Genomic DNA, 22705 nt, shown 5'->3' with positions numbered 1-22705 from the left:
ATTTTCAGAAGAAAAGGCCTGGAAAATAGGGATAGGTGTTTCTTGAAATCCACTCACTGTCATGAATGCCAATATGACACTGAGAACTGTCAGGGAACTAGTGCACAGTGTAGACTCCAAAATACAATGGCCGAATGAGACATAAATGTATCTCATTAAAAGAAATCCAGAGGCAGGCTGTCCATTCGCAAAGTTGTCAGGAATTAGGTTCTTTCCTTTTACTGTGCTACTACCCTAAAGTTTAACTAAAGTCTTCCTGGCCTTTATCTAGTGTCAGAGTTTATGTATCATAAAAATAAGATGTTTTATTACTAAAAAAAAATAGAGAGAATATATATTAGGTTATGTCATTAGTAGCTGACTGCAAATGTCTGCCCTGAAGCTTTTCCTTCCTAGCTCACCAGAGATTTACCTGTGAACATGCCCAGACTTATTTCTCCACGTTGCTTTTCTCAGTGTTAGCAATATTTAACATTATAAACACATTTATTCCTGCCCCCTCTCTTCTCCTTCCTTCTCTTCTCCTTCTCCTCCTCTCCCCATATATAGCCCAGACTAGCAAACACTGCTCTCTTAGCCCCTAAATGCTGGGATTATCAGTGTTTGCCACCATGTCCAGCTATTTAAAAAAACCAGCAGTATGTGTGTTCCTTTAAACCAGTGATAGAGATCAAACCCAGGGCCTCATGCATACTAGGCAATATGTCTGATATTCAGGATACTGCTCTGTGACCCAAATGGGTTGCAACTGACAAGTTGAGAACCACCGCTTTAAAACATATATTTTTCTCCTGTTTTTCCTTTGGTCACTCCTTATAGTGTCTTTTCTTTTATTTCATCCATACCTGTTGCTGGTCTCCAGGGATGATTCCTGCAGGGATTCCAGTATCTTCCAGTTTGGTGCTTTCCTTCCCCCTGGGTGTACTTTCTTTGAACTAAAGACCCATTTATTAAGTGCCAATTTCTACATTGATACCCTCAACTCGGACCTTTTTCTTGATTCTCAGACATGCTTATTCAACTGCCAATATGACATTTCTACCTGGATGTACCACTGGTGTCATAAAATCAACATTCATTTCTTTTTAACTCCATTATAAAATCAACGTTCATTTCTTTTTAACTCCATTATTCCATGACTCAGTGAAAGAGTCACTATCTGCATTCTCTGTTAAATAAAGATGCCAATATTTGACTATGTTCTTTCTTCCAATCTATCCCTCCACAATCTAATTACTCATTAAGTCCTAGCAGTCCACCCTGCCCCCCCCCCCCCAATCTCCTCACTATCTCCCCTGCTAACACTCTAGGCCAAACCACAAGCACTGCTTGTTTGGATAACTACCAAGGTCATAGCTATGCTCTCTAGTTCCAAGAAGACACTTAATCCCCATACAACATCTAAGACCTTCTAAAAGACACACCTACAACATCTATGTGGTGACCAGCTGTAGGGTGCTTTCATAGACCCTCAGGACCCTCAGGTTTGAGAACTTTATTATCTTGGTATTGAAAGTTTGTCATAAGTTGGAAAGGATAGGGATTTGGGGTACCAGAATTGGAAGAAAATGAGAGACTGCTCTAATGGTCAGCAGACAGAGCCTAGGAGATAAGAAAGTGGTAGGGTGACATTACAAACTTGGGGAAAGTAACAGTTCACAGAAAATGAAACGAATATATAAACCCGCCATGATGCTATATGAAAATGTGTGTGAATCAAATTGTCCATAGAGCATAGGGATTCGTTATCTTTCATTTGTTCAATAAGGGGAAAGGTGACCTCATGGAGCAGATTGTGAGTATTTGTGTATAAGAAAGATCTTGAATTTCATTTCTATAGTTTCTATGAAGTATAGTTTATAATAAGCTTTTTCTGGGTCTGCATTCACATGCTCTGTTGCTAATGATATTTTGTCTACTTCTCTTTGTCTTTACATTTTATCTTGTTCTCTCGAAGACACCCAATTATTTATGTGAATGTGTGAGGTAACAGAAGTGCCATTTCAAACTAGTGAGAAATGTTAATGAGGGTGAATTTGTAAATGCCATAAAAGTCATTACTTTGTACAGTTAACTTACTCTGAAAATGGTAGTCTTTTTCAAATGATTTGAATCAGCAAAACATTAGAAAACAACAGTCCAATATAGACACCAGGATGTCCTTGTAGCATTGTTTGTAATAGTTTGAAAAAGGAGAAACATGCAGAAGGTACATGCAGCTGAACTAAATAAATCAACTATGGGACATCTCTACAAGAAAACATTATACATTACTAAGAAAATATACACTAAGGGAAAGAGGTTTGAATATATAACTTGAAAAAAGCAGTTACAGAACAGTAGCCTGTGTAGGGAGAAAGCCCAAATAATCAGACTATGAATTAAAAAAATATGGAGGAATGTCTGTCAAAATATTCAATATTATGAGTATGTCTGCAGAAGGAGATTAAAGATAGCCGTTCATATTCTGTTACATATTTCTGCTCTTTTTCTGGTTTTCACATGACAACTTTTGTAGTAAGAAAAATAATGATATAAAATAAATAATTTCAATGAATGAATCGTTTTCGTGGGGCAGTTTGGGTTGGAAGGGCTTCAGACCGAACCTGGTACAGAGGCATAAACATGGGCTTTGGCGTCAGACAGCATTGAGCAGGGCCCCATTGCCCCACCCCCGAGGAAGGGGCGGGGGTAGGGGGCTGCGGAAAGGGGCTGGGCTGGGCTGGGCTGTCTGCAGCTCTAGTCCAGGAGGCTGAGACTTCGAGAGGGACTGAGGAGCAGGCACACGCATCCCAGACTCACTGGAGGACAAGGTGAGGGAACAAGATTGGGCTTTCCTGGTGAGCAGACAGTGGTTCTAACTACCTGAAACCCATAGCTGGGCAGGTGGGCAATTCTTATTTGACCACTGTAGCTGGAGCAGAGGTGCTGCATTTAATGCGGTGTGGGAATGAGGTCGACCAAGAAAGTAGCAAGCTGTATATGCACTGGACAGCAGAGACTGGCAGAGGTGGAGGGGAGGAAAGGGGGAACTGTGCATGTTTGAAGAAGGAAGAATATGGGGGAATAAGAAGGGTAAGGCGAGATCCAGGGACGAGAATAGGGGATGCAGAGAAGGGTTAAGGGACACTTGGGAGGGGGGTGTGCATAAGTAGTACAGAGAAGGATGTAAGGAATGGGAAGAGATTTTTGTAGAGTAAGTAGGAAATGCGATGGGAAATAGGGAGTCTGGAGTCAGGCAGAGGGAATAGGGAGGGGGGGAATAAGGAGTGTTGAGGGGGGAGGGGCAGACGGGCTGGGACGGAGGCCCCCCAAGGGAGGCAGAAAAGGGGCAGGACCACTTCCGGCCTTTAGTGGGGAGGGCAGTATCTGAGTTTCGGAGGGGCTTGGAGAGAGTGGACACACTCAGGAATTGTAGGAGGACGAGGTAAGTCATGGGCCCCAGCTTTGGATGAGAGCCTGCTAGGGGTCGGCCCCACCCTCTTGGAGTTGGAGAAAACCTGCCTTAAGAGCCAAATCTTACCGAATCCATCCAGCTAGGAAGGGAGGGGACTGGACCCCGTTTGGCTGGGCCTAAGTTGGAATCACTAGTTCTATCCTGAGTTGAGGAGGGGGTGTTACAGGGAAGGAGCCAAACCAATTTGGGTTTTACCGTTTGGGGGGCAATGTTAGGATAAAGGGCGGGACCTAGAGACTCTGTGAAATTGATAGGTGGATGTGAGTAGGGGAGGGGCTAGGACCACCAGACACTGCGACAATTTGGAAGGAGGGAAGACTTGTTGGGGGAGGGGGCGGGGCTGAACAGCATTGCGGACCTGGAGAGGGGCGTGTGTAGGAGCTGGGTGCTGGACTGAGACCATGGCCATTGCGCATGCGCTGTATGTATAGCTAGAAAGGGGCGTGTTGAGTAGGGCTTGCAGAGAGACAGGGCCAGCTGCTCAATGCGCATGTGCACAGTGGACTTCAAAGAACGGGTTTGTACTGGGAAAGCAGGCGGGGTTGAAAGGGCGCTGCAGAAGACGCGCATGCGCACTCCAGGCCTGCGGCTGGGGGGGGGTGCGCTGGGAAAAGGGGGCGGGGTCCTCAGAGCTGCCGCGCTGGCACATCTTCCTGGAGGAGGGGAGGGTGCGGCTGCAGAGAACTGAGACCTAGAGACAGAATTTCTGTATCTGAGCACCTACTGGTTGGGGGCTCAGGGGGGGCTGGGCTGGGGCCCTAAAGAAGGTGAGGCTCAGCTTCTAGGCAGAACAAGGGATACAACGTTCAGCGGGCTCTCCACTTGACCCAGGCCTTCTCTTTGAACTCAGCTTTGCCAGGTGAACTTGAGACATGTCTGACACAAGTGAGAGTGGTGCAGATCCAGCTCGCTCTCAGGTAAGACCGATCCCCCCACCCTTTTCTTGTTGCTTTGCTTTTCCAGCCCCTTTTGCTGCCCTAAATCCTTGGAGCTTCTCCTCCCATCCTTGTCATTCTCCACCCACTTCTTTGCCTGGGTGCATCCCCTCTCCCCAGTGGAGGGTAGGCCAGAAGGAAGGGAGAGAGGGTGGGCGGGCCCTTGTACTGTCATTACTTTGTAACTCAGAGAAGGGGAGGCCTGTTTAGGCTAGGGTGGTCGGAGCACACCACAGGTAAGAGTCTTTGCTAGTCAGAGAAGTGTAGCCTCGGAATTTTGGGACCATTTGCCTTGTTGAGGGTGGGAAGAAGGTCAGTAAACTTCTTTGCTTTCCCTTGCAGGGCAAAGCTTCAGAAAAGGACAGCGGCTCCATGATGCAGGACCTGTTGACTGTGACCCAGAACTTGGAGGTCTCAGAGACACCAAAGGCTGAAAAGGCACCAGAGGTCTCAGAAGCTGCGAAGGTCCCCAAAGCCTCTGGGAACCCAAAGGCGACAGAGGTCTCAAAGGCCCCAGAGGCTTCGGAGGCAGCTGCCACCCAGGCCTCACCTACCACACAGCTGAGTGAGACCCAGGTTCTGGCAGCTGAAAACAAGAGTCCAGCAGCTGACACCAAGACGCAGAAGGCTGACCTGCAGGCTATGACAATGCCTGCAGCCCAGACCAAAACGGTCAGCTCTGTTACCGATTCTAAGGTCAATACAAAGACTCCGGAGACCGAGGTTCCTGCCTCTCAGTCTGGGGCAGATGAACCAGAGCCTGAGGGTGCAGCTGTCCAAGTTCAGGAGAATCAGGATACTCGGCCCAAGGTCAAAGCCAAGAATACCGAAAAGGTAAGATCTCAGCCATAACCGTCCTTGCTTCTCCACATTCATCTTGCTCATTTGTCTGCCAACATTAAAATGATTCCTGTGTTCCTGAAAGACACAGGGAACACTAAGAGGAGTGTGTCACAGTTCTTGTATCCACAGAGCTCACAGGCTGGTGGGGAGATGAGGCAGGAATATGCATAGCTGTAGGCTGACTGGAACACAGTTTTTATATTTACAGAGTAGCTGTACACGGGGCCTTGAGGTGGGCATATTCACATGTGTAGTCTCATATCTGAAACTAACTCCGATGGTGTCATTCTGTTGAGCAGGAACCTGATGTCCAAAAGAGGACTGACTAGTCTACGGTGCTAGAAGCAGAGTCAGTGGTGGACGTGGGAAGACGAAAAGCCTCAGGCCTTATTTCTGACTTGTTCCTGATCCACTCAGGGAGGAAATTCCCAACTGGTAGTCAGTGATAAGCCCATGACTCAGGATGGCTAGTGTCCAGTGAGGAAGACTCTTACAACAAGGGCAGGGTTGGGGGGATGTATCCCAGAAGAGACAGGGTTGGGGGTACTTTCCAGAAGAGACTGAGTTAGGAGAAAGAACCATCTGTACCACTTGCTGATCTCCACCTTCCCCTCTTTTGATGCAGGGGAAACACCTGGAAGGGGAAGAGGACGGCAACAGTGATCAGAGTCAGACTTCAGAAACCACAGGTGGTCGGAGGGTCTCAAAGGCCCTAATGGCCTCCATGGCCCGTAGAGCTTCAAGGGGACCCATAGCGGTCTGGGCCCGCAGGGCATCAAGGAGTCGGTTGGCTGCCTGGGCTCGGAGAGCTTTGCTCTCCCTGAGGTCACCTAGAGCTCGGAGAGGCAAGGCCCGAAGAAGAGCTGCCAAGCTGCAGTCATCCCAGGAACCCGAAGCACCCCCACCCAGAGATGTGGCCCTTTTACAAGGAAGGGTATGAACTCCATCCTCGACAGGTCACCTTTTCCATTGCCCTGCCTGATATCTTCTCTGTTGTGCTTTGGAGTGTGCTGTGGTTTGTTTTTTGTTGTTTGTTTTTGGCTTTTCACCATTTCTTTCTCACCTAGGCAAATGATTTGGTGAAGTACCTGTTGGCTAAAGATCAGACAAAGATTCCCATCAGGCGCTCAGGTAGAGTCCCACAAACACTGTCCCTCTCCTGGGCTCTGCCTTATCTTGCCTTCTTACAAATGTGCTGGGGACAGCCTTCATTCTCCTGCTCCCGCCCCTTCTCGCAAAGTTCTCCCAACAGTAGGGTCTCTATTGAAAAGCCCCCCAACCTGGTTTTGCCACCCATGGCATGGGCAACAGAGTATCTTAACTGGGCATCGGGGTTACCCGCTATCTCTACAGCACAGATGCTTGCAACACTCTCATTTGCAGATATGCTGAAGGACATCATCAAAGAATATACGGATGTATACCCTGAAATCATTGAACGAGCAGGCTATTCCTTGGAGAAGGTGAAGGGGCAGCCCTGGGGGATGGGCACACCAGGGAAGCTTTAAACAGAAGAAAGGTATATGATCACCCTTGTGGAGGGAAGCAGCGACCTACTACGTCCTCATCACTGTGGAGATGAGCACATGGTGGCCAGGGAGGGGTGGCCACTGACCACACAGCAAGTCAGTGGTGGAAACACACCTAGTACTAAAACTGTGCAGCTTAGTCCAAACTTCTGTCTGCTGCTGGATACTCCATCTCATGCATTGCAGATGCTCACCCCTCTGTCTCCCTAAATTCCCAAAACCCAGTGTTTGTTATATGTGCAATAACACCTAACTATGTACTTTATATACAGTAGTCCATTACTTTCTTTCAGAGAGAGAGAGAGAGAGAGAGAGAGAGAGAGAGAGAGAGAGAGAGAACACCCATAGCTATAAAGGAACTGCAGGATGCACAGGAGGCTGAATTTTATGATTTGATAAGCTCTTCTTCCTATCCATAGGTATTTGGAATCCAACTGAAAGAAATTGACAAGAATGACCACTTGTATATTCTTCTCAGTACCTTAGAGCCAACTGATGCAGGCATCCTGGGAACGTAAGCTGGGAAAGTGCTAGCGTGGGAAGGGGCTTCTGCTTCCATCCGTCCATCCCTCTCTCCACGGCCTATTAGAAGCTCAGGAAAGAGGGCCTAAATGGCCTAAACGCCCCTGTTCCAGCTCCCGCACATGGCTGGATCCCTGTGGGTCCTAGCCTTCCTTGCTAGACTGAGAGAAAGGTTTCAGAGCCTGGGGCGGGGCATTACTGCCGCCAGGGGGCTCTCTGTCCAGCAAGCCTCCAGGAAATCAGCCTGTTGTTACTTCTGTCTTCTACCAAGTGCTGGCCTGGCTGTGGAAGGATGACTCTCAAAGGAGGGAGGGATTCCTGGGGAGGACCACGATGCTTGAGAGCAGGAATGTCACTGGAGTTCCATGGAGAACTCTCAGGGGTGTTTGGGACTCGGGAGAGAAAGACAAGACATCCATTGACAGAGTGTTCACGTTCCTGGGTTGACAGGCATTCTTCCATGTCCTTCTAACCCTAGGTAGGAGTAGCATGTGGTTTCCCATTTTGGTGCATGGAGAGCTTGGCTCAAGAGTGCACACACCTTGCCTTGGGTCACAGATAGCTGGAACCATAGAGTAGGCTGAATTCTCTGTCTGCGGAATGTAGGAGAAGCTGGCCCAACAAATTGCCCTGGGTGATGGCTCATGAACGTAAATTTTCTCTGTCTTAGGACCAAGGACTCACCTAAGCTGGGCCTCCTCATGGTGCTTCTTAGCATCATCTTCATGAATGGAAATCGGTCCAGTGAGGGTGAGTGGCTGGGCATGCAGTTGAATAGGTGGCTGTTGCCTGAATTCCAGATGCTCATTTTCTGTCCTTGTCTCCTTCTTGCCTCCTCTTGCAGCTGTCATCTGGGAGGTGCTGCGCAAGTTGGGGCTGCGCCCTGGGTATGATTGGGCTCTCTCAGCGCTTGCTGTCCGTGTTGTCTTTTGGCAAGAGAGGACAGTCCCAGGATTACATCAGCCTGGTGGTCTGGTGGAGCTGGGGGTGGGGATTCTGGGCTGGGTAGTGGGCCCAAGATTCTGACCCATGTGGATGGGGAAATGGCTCTTGTCTCTGCTCACCCTCTCAACCATCTCTTGAGCTTCCACGGAGCTTTCTTTGTGCTGTAAATCTTTTTTCTATCTTGGAATTAAATGCCTCTGTCAGCATCTGGGAAGTATACCAGGTCCGATTATATTTATTTGTTTATTTGAGCTTTCTATATTCTCAGGATACATCACTCACTCTTTGGGGATGTGAAGAAGCTCATTACTGATGAGTTTGTGAAGCAGAAGTAAGTGCTTTGTCTGCTGTTGGAATCTACCTTACATTCTGTCTAGCACATGCTAGTGGCAGGTTCATTCTGGGCGCAGTCATAGATTTCTGTTTCATACGTGGTTTTAGAACAACTTTCTGAGGGAGCGGTTATTAAGAGTCATGTACATATGTAGAAATAATCTAAATGAAGTGAAAAGTCATTTGTTCTGGGTTACACAGGTAGCAAATAAAAGTTGTGGTTAGAACATGATTCTTTTTACTCTGCTAAGTAGTGCTTTATGAAAATTACATTCTGCCAGTGGTGGTGGCACAGGCCTTTAATCCTGCACTTTGGAGGCAGAGGCAGGTTGATTTCTGAGTTTAAGGCCAGCTTGGTCTACAAAATGAGTTCCAGGACAGCCAAGGCTACACAAAGAAATATTGTCTCAAAAAAAGCAAAAAACTCTTTCCATCAAAATAGTCTTCAGTGCTACCCTTAGGCAACCTAGGACAATGCCAGGTACTGACTTGTGCATTTGGGATGACTTTTAACTCCTGGTCATCCTGTTTCATCCTCCTGAGAGCTGGAATTAAAGGCATGTGCCACAAAACCTTGACATTTTTTTAACGGTGGATCTTTCCAGAGCCTGGCCAGTTCTCCTTCCACATCCTTGCAGTGTGATGTACTCAGAGCAGGGACTCTAAAAGTGGCCCTTCTGTTTACAACACACCCAATAGGCACCATGTAACAAGGAGCACAAGACTCATGTCCTCCCTGTGAACAAGTGCTCCACACGTTTCTCCCCAGTTCTTCCATGTGGCCTCTGGGCATGACCAATAGGATACAGTTCCATTTTGGAGAAGGGCTAAAGCATTTAGTATGCATCTACAGCCAAACTAGTCCATTCATGAGTGGTCCACACCTGACCCTGAAAATGGACTTTGATTCTTTTCTTTAAAGGTACCTGGACTACGCCAGAGTACCCAATAGCAATCCTCCTGAGTATGAGTTCTTCTGGGGCCTACGCTCTTACTATGAGACCAGCAAGATGAAAGTTCTCAAGTTTGCCTGTAAGGTAATTGGAGAGCCATTTGTGCTTGCATGTGAAGGTCATGGGGTGCCCCGGGATGGGCATTCTATGTTCAGAGTGAGCTGAAGTTCATATCTGGACATTTTAAAACTTCTGAGTTGTCATAAACTGTCACAAGCATGGTATCTTGGTCATTTAATTTTTACAACCGATACAGCATTGTTGTGCTGCCCATGTGAAAGCAGCCTCAGAGAAGATGTCGGGTGATATATCCAAATCACAGAGCTAGCTAAGTGCTGAAGGAAGGTTGCAATGGTTGATGCAGTATCACTTGTAGTACTAACTGTATAGTTACATGACATACAGCATGTAGTATGGTACCTTACAAACAGTGGTGCTAAATTCTCTGATTGTGAACCTTCTAAGGGTTATTATTTCCATTTCAGGTGCAAAAGAAGGATCCCAAAGAATGGGCAGCTCAGTACCGAGAGGCAATGGAAGCAGATTTGAAGGCTGCGGCTGAGGCTGCTGCCGAAGCCAAGGCGAGGGCTGAGATTAGAGCTCAGATGGGCATTGGGCTTGGCTCTGAAAATGCTGCTGGGCCCTGCAACTGGGATGAAGCTGATATTGGACCCTGGGCAAAGGCCCGGATCCAGGCGGGAGCTGAAACTAAAGCCAAAGCCCAAGAAAGTAGTGGTGCCAGTGCCGGTACTGGTGCCGGTGCCAGTGCCAGTGCTGGTACCAGTGTCAGTACCAGTGGCACTGCTGGTTCTGGTGCTAATGCTGGGGCCAGTGGGGGCTTCAGTACCAACCCCAGTCTGACTGCCAGTCTCACGTTTGGGCTCTTCGCTGGCCTTAGTGGAGCTGGGGCCAGTAACAGTAGCAGCTCTGGTGCCTGTGGTTTCTCCTACAAGTGAGATACAGGTATCTGTCATGGGGGCAGTGAGGTGGCTGGGTCTTGGGGGGGATGGGGAGCTGACTCCTGGATTGAAGATAAGCCTGGGGCATGTGTAAAGATGGTAACCTGTTTGCCAGATATCAACTGACTGATTTTCCTTTATTTGTGTTTCCAGATTGCTAATCACAGCGTCTTCTTCTCAAGCCAGGGTGCACTCTCAGAAACTTATTCAATGCAGCACTCTAGGCAACCGCTATCAATCAATTGAAGTCGACACTCTATATTAAATCTATTTGCCATTTCTGAGTTTATTGCCTTTTTTTGTAGACTGTCACATTTTAAAAACAATTGTCAAAGTTTACACTCCTTGGTTAGATTCTAAGAATGAGAATTGGCACATCTCACTGGAGTAGGTCAGGCATTGCTCTCCTTTTGGGTAGTTAGGTTTTCTGTGTGGGAGAGTCATGGGGATTGTAGTGTCAGAAGAAGCTCAACTCTCCTTTTGAGAAATTTGTAGGCGAAAGGCACAGAGAAAGTTGAGTGGTTGGGGAGACCGAAACAAAAGAAACATTTTCTCATGGAAGAAGAGTGTAGTTTAGCTAGGCAGAAGCCAGTGAACGGGGGACTCTGGGAAGAATCCTTCACCATCTGTAAGTCTTATGGTAACAGAGTCCCAGTTGCTGAGAAAGTCTTATGGGCAACAAAGCCCTTGTAATGGCCACCCCTTCCACTCTATATGTGATGAAAGCAATATTTATTGCTTGGGGAATATGATTGAAGAAACAACAAACAAAAACTCCAGTCAGAGAGGAATGACTCATAACTATGGTCATCGATTCAGACCTACTTTTATTCCTGGGAATGTCTTCACTAGAAGCAGGTCCTTCCACTTGGGCTCATGGTCTCATCAGGAAGCTGGGTGGTCCCCATGATAGGCAGGTAGAGTCAGCTTTGGAGTCCTAGGAAGTAGGTTAGTAGGTACTGTGTCAAAGGCTACCTCATTGCCAGGTGTTGCCTCTGTACAAATGTGGGCTAAGAGATAGTGGAAGGTACTAAAGAACTCAGGGACTGTGGACCTAGTATAAAATTGGAGTTTAAAGTGATTGACAGAGTTGAGGGTCAATCAGTCATGAAGAACTCTGCCCTTGCTGTGTGGCTTCCATAGGCCACTGGGTTTGTGGGATTTCTCACTTCTTGGGAAACTTAGGCATTAGCTCTTTTCCAAGTGTCAGGCCTTGAAGGCAGGTAGGACATGGAGACAAAATTGCTGACAAGTGGTGTTGCCCCATGGCACAGAAAACAATGGAAGACCTTGTTTCTGTACCCTTATCAGCCTGAGTTACCTTTATGAGCCATTACTATAACAAATGGACAGTTCAGTTTCCAGTCCTTCCCTTAGGATAACATTAGTTAAATCCAAATCATTCTACATCATAGGATATAGCTTCTTGTCTAGGAATAGTAAGAGCCCTTTGAACAGGTTCCCCCTCAAAAACACCTGTTGATATTTTTGTCCAAATTGTTCCCTTCGCTTGAAATTTGTTTTCCATAACTGGACTGTAATTGTACAATATAGTTATTACATAGGAGGCTGAGGATGGAGGACTCTTAAGTTCAAGGAACGTCTGTCTGGTTTACAGAGTGAGTTCACGGCCAGCCTGGGCAAAGTACTGAGAATGTGGCTTAAATAATAAGCAAAAAGCACAGACTGTACCTCAGTACTAGAGTGCTTGTCTACCACGCAAAAGGTTCTTGCTTCAATCCCCATCATGACATATTGCCACTTTATAAAGAGCACTCTATTTTAAAAATCCAACATAAGGTGAATAATGACTAGATAAACTATTTTAAGCTACAGGTTAAATGTGAAGGGCAACCCATATGGAAATTATACCACGGCATCTATTGTTGTTCTGGGGCAATTTGTACACTAGTTCATTGAGCCAGTACTCAGTTGTCTGAAGAAAGCCACTGATGAGTTATTAGGACATAAACATTCCCACACAGCCTGGTCTGGGAGTTGATGGCTCACTACTCAAAATATCTGTGGGCAAAGCAATTAGAACTAGGCCTGGTACATAATGTGTGCCTTTGAAGTATTTTACTCCAATGGTGCTTATCACTTTCAGTTCTCTGAATTTTCTCCCCATTTTCTGGCCGTCTAGTCTGACTCAACTACCATCAATTGAAGCTTCTGACCAGGTTGCTCTTTGTTCACTTTGTGTTCATTTTTGAGACAGTCTTAAATAGTCCAGGCTGGCCTCAAACACCCCTATGTAGCTTAGATTGGCTTTAAATTCCAAACACTTCTACCTCTGACATCCTCCAAAATGCTGGGATGACAGGAACCTTTCCAAATAAAGCGATCAAACAGATGCAGGACCCCTGCCCAAGAAGAATTGCTCCTCTGTGTGTCCTAGTAGGGTCACATCTGCCAGGCTGCAGCAGCTCAACCTGCAGCTCCTTACCGTATCGCCTGGAAGCTGGTTATCAGGCGTTCTGAAGTAGGGCCTAGGGCTGAGCTAAGCAATGCAAGGCACAGGTAGGTGTTGCAGAGAGCATGAGCCTCCGGTAACTCTATAGCAAATGCTGTCTATGTGCACGGTCACTTGGGGATTCCCTCATTAGGCATTTGAAATTGGTTAGGTCATTTTCAAGTAGCAACCTAATAGAAACTGCTTCTCAAAAGAACAACTGTATGATGGAGAGAGCATGAGCTATAGGGACCTAGAGAAGCAGGGCATCTGCTCTCCTGTGTACAGGGTGTTGTTAATCAAAGCTGGCGTGTACTAGGTACATCTGCACAAACACACACAGGCATAGATTTGTGTAATAGATACGAGTCAGCAGCCAATGTGCATTGGCAGAAGAACGTGTCTGGAACTATAAGGGAAAGACTAATCTCATTAGCTTTGTTACCAGGTGCCCTCAGATACATCACTGTCCATCTCTGGTTTCATACACTGCCTGCAAGATGCAAACAGCATCCACTTGCTGAGCTTTGAGAATTACTTTAAATGGTGCGTGGAAAGTACCAAAGATCACTCTCCGATACACAGAAGGTGCTGCTTAAGTGAGAGTTGTGCAAAAGAAGAATAATGGGCATTTCAAACCAGGGGCTGTGGAGAGAGCTCAGAAGATAAAGTTGTTTACGGTATAAGTATGAGATCTAGATAGGCTCTTTAACACCCCATAAAAAAAGCCTAATGGGTATGATGACCCATTTGTAATCCCAATGCTCAGGAGGTAGTCACAAAGGATACTTCAGACAAACTGGCTATGTAGCTAAAAGGGTAAACTGACTTCAGCAAGAAAATGTAGACGTGCCCTCTGACTTGATTCTCAGCTCTCCCACTCTATAAAGAGGAGAAAGAAGTCCATTGAGGCCTCAGCCCTTATACATCCCAGGTGATCACTTTCTCAAAAAAGTTATACCATGGCTTAGTCAGGGTTTCTATTGCTGTGAAGAGAGGCTATAACAAATTCATAAAGGAAAACTTTTCATTGGGGCTGGCGTACAGTTTTAGAGGTTGAGTCCATCATCACAACAGCAGGAAGCATGGTGGGGTGCAGGTAGACATGGTGATGAAGCAGGAGCTCAGAGTTTTACACCTTGACCGGAAGGAGGCAGAAATGAAAGACACATTAGATCTAGATTGAGAACCAGAGCCTTAAACGCCTCCCCCCAGTGACACACGTCACCCAAGAAGGCCTTACTATTCCAACTGGGCCTAAACTCCTAAGAGTGTCACTTTCTATGGGACAATCATTCAAAAATACGAATCAATGGAGGTCGTTGTTACTCAGCCACCTCATGCCCTGGGACCCACAGCAAGACAGGACAGCATTCTTCCTTCACGTGACATGAAGCGTCCTAATGAATAATACTGGTGGGGATGGTGGTAAGAGTTCCCTTCCTTTGACACTCTCAAAGCTCAAGGTGTGCTTCCTTAAGGACACAGTGAATACCTAGGACAGCCCACAACTATCCAGGAGCCACTGGCACCCCTGTGCTGTGGCTATGGAGACTAGAACTCACAAAAAGTCAAGAAGTGGCCCAGGCACACAGGGCAATACGAGGGACCTGGGCCCAGGGGGCAGCTGAATCTAGCAGCCTGCATGCTTGAGTCCCAAGCTATAAATGGCAGCTCCCTCCCCCTTCTCCTTAAAGGTTAAAACAGAGGATAGAAGTAGTCCTGTGGGGATAAAACAAAACAAAGAGGCCTGGAAGGAAGGAAGCCCAGGGAATGTATGTGACCAGGCTCTCAGAGCAAGGGGCTCAGTTTGCCCCTAAGCTTCCTGACAGCTGGAGCAGGAAGGGGGAGGGAGCTGAATTCCCAAGTCTCTACTTTCTGGAGAAAGGGAGGCTCTGGGACTTTTCTAAGTGGACACTTGTCTTGGACTAAAATTCCAGAGGAGTTGATCTTGACGACAGTTGGGCAAATGCACAGATCCAAAAGTTGCCCATGATTTCAGAAGACTGGAAGAGGCTCATTCGGAGGCACCATTCTGAGTGACAGGGGGAATAGAGAAGAAACCCAGGCTCTCTCAGAGGAGAGCCCTGCTAGCCTGCCCTGTCTCACAGCAGGAAGGAGAAGAGAGGAGCCCAGCCCTGCCACTGTGTCTGCCTCTGTCCTCTCCACCCACTCACTACATTGGTCTCAGGAGAAGGAGACTGTGACTCCCTGTGGAGCTGGGGGCCTGAGAGTCCTGCAGAGACAGGCCTTAGGTGGGGTGGGAAGTGAGGCAGGGAGAGGTTGTGAGTGAAGAACTGACCCTCTATCTCATGGTGCTGGGAGCTGAGGGAGGGCTAGGTCTGGTAGACAGGGTGTGATGAATGGGGTAGGGCAGGAGCAGACCAAGGGGCTTGTGACAGAGTGTCAGTGGGGCAGCAGAAAGGGCATGCTAGACAAGAGGAGCAGCCTGGAGTGTCAGGGGTTCCAGGTCTCAACCTCCCCATATGTTACCTCTGTTACTGTTCTCATCCATGAATTTTCTCTCTGCTGAGCCCTCCATGCCACCTGAATGCCCATACAGGTGAGGGTGACTTGCCCTCATACACCAGGATACAGAGGGAAGAGACCTGTGTCCGCATCACCTTCTCCCCAACACTGCAAGAGCAGTCTGCTTTCTCCAACTCAGGAATCATGGCCGACTTCACCGTCCACTATGATGTGGTCATGCAAGACATCATTGGAGATGTGCAGGTACTTGGACTCTAGAACTACAGAGTTCTTAGACACACGGTCACTGGGGCCAGAGCCATGCTCTAGGATGTAGGAGATGTCCCCCTGTGTGTTCCTAGAGATATTTGAGAGCTACCATCAGGGGTCAAGGCATGTGGCTTCCCTCCTTGGGAACCATGCACACACCACACAGTTAGAGACAGAGAACTGGAGGACTTGGAACAGGGCCTGAACAGAGCCACCGAGTTGTGTCAGTAAGCAGCTCCTTTGCAGAGCAAGGTTTTGCTGAGTAATTGGGCCACATGCTTTCTGTATGTCTCACCCTATCTGCTTGTCCTTGACCTTATTGTCTGGTTAGCTTCTGAACCCTTGTTCCCTACCCTGAGGCCCTTTCCTGCACAGGAAGTGTGTCAACTCTTAGCCTGAAGACGCCTAGAGGAGAAGGGAGCTTCTGTGCTCCAAGAGATCATAGCAGCTCTGACCCAAGACCCCAGGCTTGCTCATAAGGTTAGCCAAAGCCTGGGAAGTCAGCTCCCAGGAGGTCTTTCCTGCCTCCCTGCAATGCTCCTCACACAGAGCACCCTCTGAAAGGCCCCAAGCCACCAAACCCCTTTCTCCACAACTTCCTGAGCCAGTCCCACAGGGCACAGGAGCATTGATTTGCTCAGGCTCACTGGTACCCTGAGTGTGTCTCCCTCTACCTCCTCTACTGTTCGGCTTCTGCTTGTCTACCCTAGACCCTGGTAACCCACTTCCTATCTTCATTCCTCCATATGTGAGACACAGTTCTCCCTCTACCCCACCCCATACATTGCTGGGAGCAAGCCTGCTCCTTCATCCCAATCTTGACACATCCACCGGCAAAACTACTCAGGCCCTGGGCCCAACTCAGTGGCCCTGGAAACTCAGAAAGGATCAGTCTCAGCGTCCAATGTCTCCCCAGGTAGTTACTCGTTGTGAACCAGAGAGATCCTCATGGTCATCAGAGATCACATAAACCGTAGGTGCTGTGCTAAGCAGCATGTGAGTGGTATCAGGCAAGGAGGTGTTAGGATGGTCTTCCTAAAAGAGCTGACATGGAAAGCCCTGTGGCAATAGTGAATTGATCTCACCTGGAGTGAAGGGAAAGGCAGAGGGTTCTGTGGGAGAAGGCGGCCTATGCCATCTGAAGGCAAGGACACAGATAGAGAGTCGTGGCAGTTGTGACTGTTGCAAAGAGACAGTGAGGAAGGCATGTACTAAGACAAGGAATCTGAGAGTGACAAGTCCACACTGTAAATATGGCTGGTTTGAGGTTAAGAGGCCAGGCAGCCCTGGACTGTTTGCAGCAGATGAAAGCAGGGAGTGTGGGTGGTCACGTGGCAAGAAGGCCAGGCTGACTCTCAGCTCCTGTGGGAAGGGAGTCTGGTGCTGTGTGGTCTCCACGAAGGAAGCAGAGGAAGCTGCTGGTGGAGACAGCAAAGGTCTTACTGGGTCCTCCAAGTAGGAGCTCCCTGAGGTCTCTAATTCTTCATGTGGCCAGTGAGTGGGACACAGCGGGAAGGGGCAGGGTTTTATGGCCTGCGGTCCCTGTGTGGGCTCAGTAATGGACGGGAGGAAGCAAAGTCACTCAGAGACAATGTGCCCACCTAGCACTCAGAGCAGCTTCAGCAGGCCTGACCTTACACTTACACACCAAATTCTTCAGGATGAACCCGTTCTTGAGCACATGAACACCTCTGGAAATCAAGGTGGCTTGTACAAGCCTGTGTGATTTGTTGCACTTCTGAGTTCTCCTGGGCTGACAGCATGGCGTGATTCACTGTGTGGGCTGTGGGAGGCTGCTGGACAGTCTTCTATCCAGGACACAGGCTAGTCATAGAACTGTTTAGAATCGGGTCAGACACTAGTGGGCACATTCGCTCCCCACCTATACCAGGTACTCGGAGCCCTCAAGATTTCTGCTCTTGGCTTGGCAGGGACAGGGCGTGTGACTGATTGAAGCCTTGGGGAAACGGGACAGGAGCAAGGATTGTGGGGACAGGCCTCCCATTCCATGTGAATTAACTCAGAGGCAGGGATGGAGGGAAAAGCATTTCCTCTTCCCATTCCTCTCTCCTCTGGAGAAGAAGGGAGCTCAGTGTGTGACTGAGAGCACACAGCAGCAAACACTGCCTTTCCCGGGCAGCCCAGAGGCCTTCCTTAGGCCTCAAGCTGTAGGCAGCCTAGGCCTCCCTGGCTGGAGAGGACACTGGTCCTGAGGGGCCTCCTGGCCCATCTCCTTCTCTTCCCTCCACTGACCCAGCCCTCAGGCTCTGCAGAGGGAAAGATGGGAGTGGGGGCAGGGGACCAACAGCCAATCACAGCAGGACAGCCAAGGCATCTGCACCTGGTGCTAACCAATCCCCTCTGCACACACAGCTCTGTTGGCCTCTGCTTCCTCCTCCCCTCTCTGCTCTGCCCAGCAACAGCAGAAAGGAGAGTTTAGGAGGAGAAGGAGGCCCTGCAAGCTCCCAGCCCTTGGCAGCAATGAGCTGGGCCCCCGGCTCACTCTGTCGAGGGAGGTTAAAACAATACTTTCCGTTCCTGGAGCCCAGACAAACGTCCCCGGGGACCCTCAAGCCTGTGCAAGTCAGGCTGCCTCGTGGACAGGAACTCACATATTCCAAAGATGCTGACCCTTGTAGGCCTGGGCCCCAAACTTGTCTTCTTCACTCTGCTGCTCTGGGCAAGGCCTCGGATGAAAGTCTGCAGAGCATCAGTTCAGTTCTGGTGTGCAGATAAACACAGAGCCAACAGTCACAAGTAGGGAGAGTGTGCTGGCCTGGGAAGGAAAGAGCAGGGCATCATGCAGGAGAGGGAGAGGGGGCTGATTCAGGTTATCCCTCACTATGCTTCTTGCCTCCCCTTCTTTTCATCCAGGTCTATGGTGGCTATTTTATTCATTACTTTGCCCCCAGAGGCCTCCAGCCAGTAGAGAAGAATGTGGTGTTTGTTATTGATGTGAGCGGCTCCATGTTTGCAAGTAAGTTAAAGCAGGCGATAATGATGTTATTCATGTTTTTATCTATTTCGTTCTTTTGCTCATTCATTCTGTCTTCTTTCATATTTTGCATCCCAATCCCAGTTTCCTCTCTCTCCTGTTTTCCCAATCCTTCTCCTCACTCTGCTCCCCTCTCCCCCAGATCTAGTCCTTCTCTTTCCCTTTAGAAAAAACAAAAAACAAAAAACAAAAAAGAAAATCCACCTTCCATGGATATCAATCAAATGTGGCATAAGATGTCACAATAAGGCTGGCCACAAACCTTCATATCATAGCTGAACAAGGCAAATCTGGTAGGAGGAAAGTGTCCAAAGATTAGGTGAAAGAGTTAGAGATAGCCCCGATCACATTTTTAGGAGCCCCATAAGAAGATCAAGCTAAACAACCACAATATACACAGAGAACCTCCGCCAGACACGTTCAGCCTCCCTGATTGTCAGTGCATTTTCTGTGAGGCCCATGAGTCCTCCTTAGTCGATTCTTTGGACTGTGTTCTCTTGGTGTCCTTTACCCTTCCTGCTCCCACAATCTTTCCTCTCCTTCTTCCTGAAGGTTCCAAGAGCTGCCTAATGTTTGAATGTGGGACTCTGCATCTGCTTCCATCAGGTTCTGGATGAAATCTCTCTAGCGATGATTATGCTTGGCTCAGGTCTACAAGTATAGTAGAGTATCATTAGCAATCATTTCATTGATTTCTTTTTCTAGTTGTGTTTGGTTCTACCTTAGGTCTCTGGACTCTGCACCCTCTGGTTTCTGGTTCTGTAGGCTGTGTCATGGATGAGCCCCTCTTGTGGCATGGATCTTAAGCTGGACCAGTCATTGGTTGACCACTCCCACAAAGTTTGTGCCTCCTTTACCCCAGCACACTTTTCAGGTAGGACAAATTGTAAGTCAAAGCTTTTGTGGCTGGGTTGGTGTTCTAGTCACCCCACTGCAAGCCTTGCCTGGTTAGAGAAGATGGCCAGTTCAGGTTCCATATCTTCCATTACTAGGAGTTTTTGCTACAGTCGTCATTGTAGATTCCAGGGACTTTCCACTGCACTATGTTTCTAGCTCACTTCCAAATAGCCCGCCCCCATTTCCAGTCAACTCTCTTCTTCCCATCTGATCCCTCTTCTTTCCATACCCATGCACCCCAGCTCTACCTATAAAATCTGTTCTATTTCCAGTGAGATCCATGTGTTCCCTGCCCCTGTTCTCTCCTTGTTACTTAACTTCTCTGAGTCTGTGGATTGTAACATGATTATCCTTTACTTTACATCGAATATCTGTATATAAATGAGTATATACCAAGTTTGTCTTTCTGGGTCTCAGTTACCTCACTCAGGATTATTTTTTTCTAGTTTTATCTACTTGTATGCAAATTTCAGGATGTTATTTTTAACAGCTGAGCAATACTCCATTGTGTAAATGTAACACACACACACACACACACACACACACACACACACACACACACACACCCATATTTATATGTTCATCCAGAAATTTGCCTCCTGCGCCAATGCGTCCAAGGCTATTCTGCAGTTTCTCTTCTATTAGATTTAGTGTATCTGGTTTTATGTTGAGGTCTTTGATCCACTTGGACTTGAGATTTGTGCAGGGTGATGGATATGGATCTGTTTGCATTCTTTTACCTGTAGACATTTGTTGATGATGTTTTCTTTTTTGTATTGCATGATTTTAGATTTTTTTTTTTGTCAAAAATCAGGTGTCCGTAGGTGTGTGAATTTATGTCTGGGGCTTGGATTCAATTCCATTGATCAATGGCTTGTATTGCTAAAGCTGTGTAGTAGAGCTTGTGCTTGAAGTCTGGGATGGTAATACCTTGGGAACCTCTGAATCCTATATTATTTTACAGGAATGTTTTAGCTATCTTGGTTTATATTTTTTATTTTTCTACATGAAGTTGAGTATTTTTCTGTAAATGCCTGTAATTATATTGGAATTTTGATGGGAATTGCATTGAATCTGTAGATTGCTTTAGGAAAGTTGGCCATTTTTACTATGCTAATCCTACCAATCCATGAGTATGGGAGGTCTTTCCATCCTTTGATATCTTCTCCAGTTCCTTCCTTCCTTCCTTCCTTCCTTCCTTCCTTCCTTCCTTCCTTTCTTTCAGATTTGTTTATTTATTATGTATACATCCTTTTGACTGAGTGTATGTATACAGACAACAAGAGAGCACCAGATTTCATTACAGATAGTTGTGAGCCATCTGTGATTGCTGGGAATTGAACTCAGGACCTCTGTAAGAGCAGGCAGTGGCTTAACCTCTGAGCTGTCTCTCTAGCCCAGTTTCTTTGTTCAAAGACTTGAAGTTCTTGTTATGTAGGTCTTTCATTTGCTTACACCAAGATATTTTTATATTATTTGCGGCTATTTTGAAGGGTATTGTTTCCCTAATTTCTTTTTCAGACCGTTTATCATTTGTATATTGGAGTGCTACTTTGTTGTTGCTGTTGCTGTTGTTAATTTTGTATCCAGCCACTTTGTTGAAGGTGTTTATCAGCTGTACGGGTTCCCTGGCAGAATTTTTGGGGTTGCTCTTATGTATACTATCTGATCATCTGCAAATAGCAATACTTCAACTACTTCTTTTCCAATTTGTATCTCTTTTATTTCCTTTAGTTGTTCTATTGCTCTAGCTTGAACTTCAAGTAATAGATTGAATGGATATGGAGAGAGAGAGGACAGACTCATCTTGTTCCTGATTTTAGTTGAATTGCTTTGAATTTCTCTCCATTTAAATTGATGTTGGCTATTGTCTTTCTTATAATGCCTTTATTACGTTTAGGTATATTCCTTGTTTTTCTGATCTCTTCAAGACTTTTATCATGAAGGGGTGTTGGATTTTGTCAATGGCTTTTTCAGCATCTAAAGAGATGTGGGATTTTTTTTTTCTTTCAGTTTGTTAATCTGGTGGGTTATACTGACAGAATTTTGTATGTGGAATTCTTAAATCTCTGGAATGAAGCCTACTTAATCACAATGGACAGTCTTTTTGATGTGTTTTTGGATCCAGTTTCCAAGTGTTCTGTTGAGTGTTTTTGCATCCATGTTTATGAGGGAATTGATCTGTAATTCTTTCTTTCTTTCTTTCTTTCTTTCTTTCTTTCTTTCTTTCTTTCTTTCTTTCTTTCTTTCTTTCTGAATCTTTGTGTAGTTTGTGTATCAAAGTAACTGTGGGCTAGTAAAATGGATTGAGTGATGTGCCTTCTATTTCTATTTTGTGAAATAATTCAAGGAGTATTGGTATTAACTCTTCTTTGAAAGTCTGGTAGAATTCTGTGATAAAACCATCTGGCCCCCGGTTTGTTTTTGCTTTTGTTTGTTTCTTTGGTTGGAATACATTTAATAACTGCTTCTAATGGGTTAAAAGTATATTTAAATTGCTTAACTGATCTTCATTTAACTTTGGTAAGTGATATCTATCAAGAAATGTGCCCATTTCTTTTAGCTTTTTAAATTTGGGGAGTACAGGCTTTTGAAGTATAACCTAATGACTCTTCAGATTTTATCACTGTTTGTTGTTATGTAGCCCCTTTTATTTCTGATTTTGTTACTTTGGATATTCTCTCTCTCTGCCTTTTGATTAGGAAAGGGTTTATCCATCTTGTTGATTTTCTCAAAGAACCAGCTCTTAATTTGGTTGATTCATTGTATAGTTCTCTATGTTTCTACTTGTTGATTTCAGCCCTGAGTTTGATTATTTCCTGCTGTCTACTCCTCTTGGGTGTGTTTGCTTCTTTTTGTTCTAGAACTTTCAGGTGTGGTGTTAAGTTGTTAGTATGCGATCTCTCCAATTTCTTTATGAAGGCATTAGTTTTATGAACTTTCCCCCTTAGCACTACTTTCATTGTGTGCCTTCATTTTCACTAAATTCTATGAAGTGTTAACTTCTTTATATCTGTCTTGACCCAGTGTTCATTGAGTAGAGAGTTGTTCTGTTTCCATAAGCTTGTAAGCTTTCTGTTGTTTCTGCTGTTGTTGAAATGCAGCTTTAATCTGTGGCGTCTGATAGGATGCAGGGAGTTATTTCA

At 46.5% G+C, this 22705-nt stretch overlaps 1 protein-coding gene and 1 non-coding gene across 5 annotated transcripts; both read left to right on the top strand.

The window, feature by feature from the left end:
• The first annotated feature begins 2704 nt into the window (after positions 1-2704).
• Maged2 (MAGE family member D2) lies at positions 2705-10760 on the top strand. 4 transcript variants are annotated; one of them, XM_032890029.1, is made up of 13 exons: positions 2705-2813; positions 4308-4374; positions 4735-5226; positions 5861-6169; positions 6303-6366; positions 6619-6698; positions 7184-7278; positions 7957-8036; positions 8131-8173; positions 8500-8562; positions 9487-9601; positions 10003-10480; positions 10630-10760. In XM_032890029.1, exons 2-12 carry the CDS (start codon positions 4330-4332, stop codon positions 10471-10473), a joined length of 1857 nt encoding a protein of 618 aa, XP_032745920.1. In that variant the 5' UTR covers positions 2705-2813; positions 4308-4329; the 3' UTR covers positions 10474-10480; positions 10630-10760. The 4 variants fall into 4 exon arrangements, with proteins under 4 accessions (XP_032745920.1, XP_032745918.1, XP_032745921.1 ...); XM_032890027.1 differs by lacking the exon at positions 2705-2813 and adding an exon at positions 3344-3427; XM_032890030.1 differs by lacking the exon at positions 2705-2813 and adding an exon at positions 4104-4224.
• Positions 9204-9323, top strand: LOC116889544. Its single transcript, XR_004386479.1, has one exon. It is a non-coding gene; the product is annotated as a small nucleolar RNA SNORA11 (small nucleolar RNA).
• Positions 10761-22705: the final 11945 nt, after the last annotated feature.

Source organism: Rattus rattus, chromosome X, assembly GCF_011064425.1.
Source record: "Rattus rattus isolate New Zealand chromosome X, Rrattus_CSIRO_v1, whole genome shotgun sequence".
In the NCBI taxonomy this organism is placed as follows: Eukaryota; Metazoa; Chordata; class Mammalia; order Rodentia; family Muridae; genus Rattus; species Rattus rattus.
The sequence above is the reverse complement of the archived record's forward strand: the minus strand, read 5'-3'. Positions and strand labels throughout refer to the sequence as shown.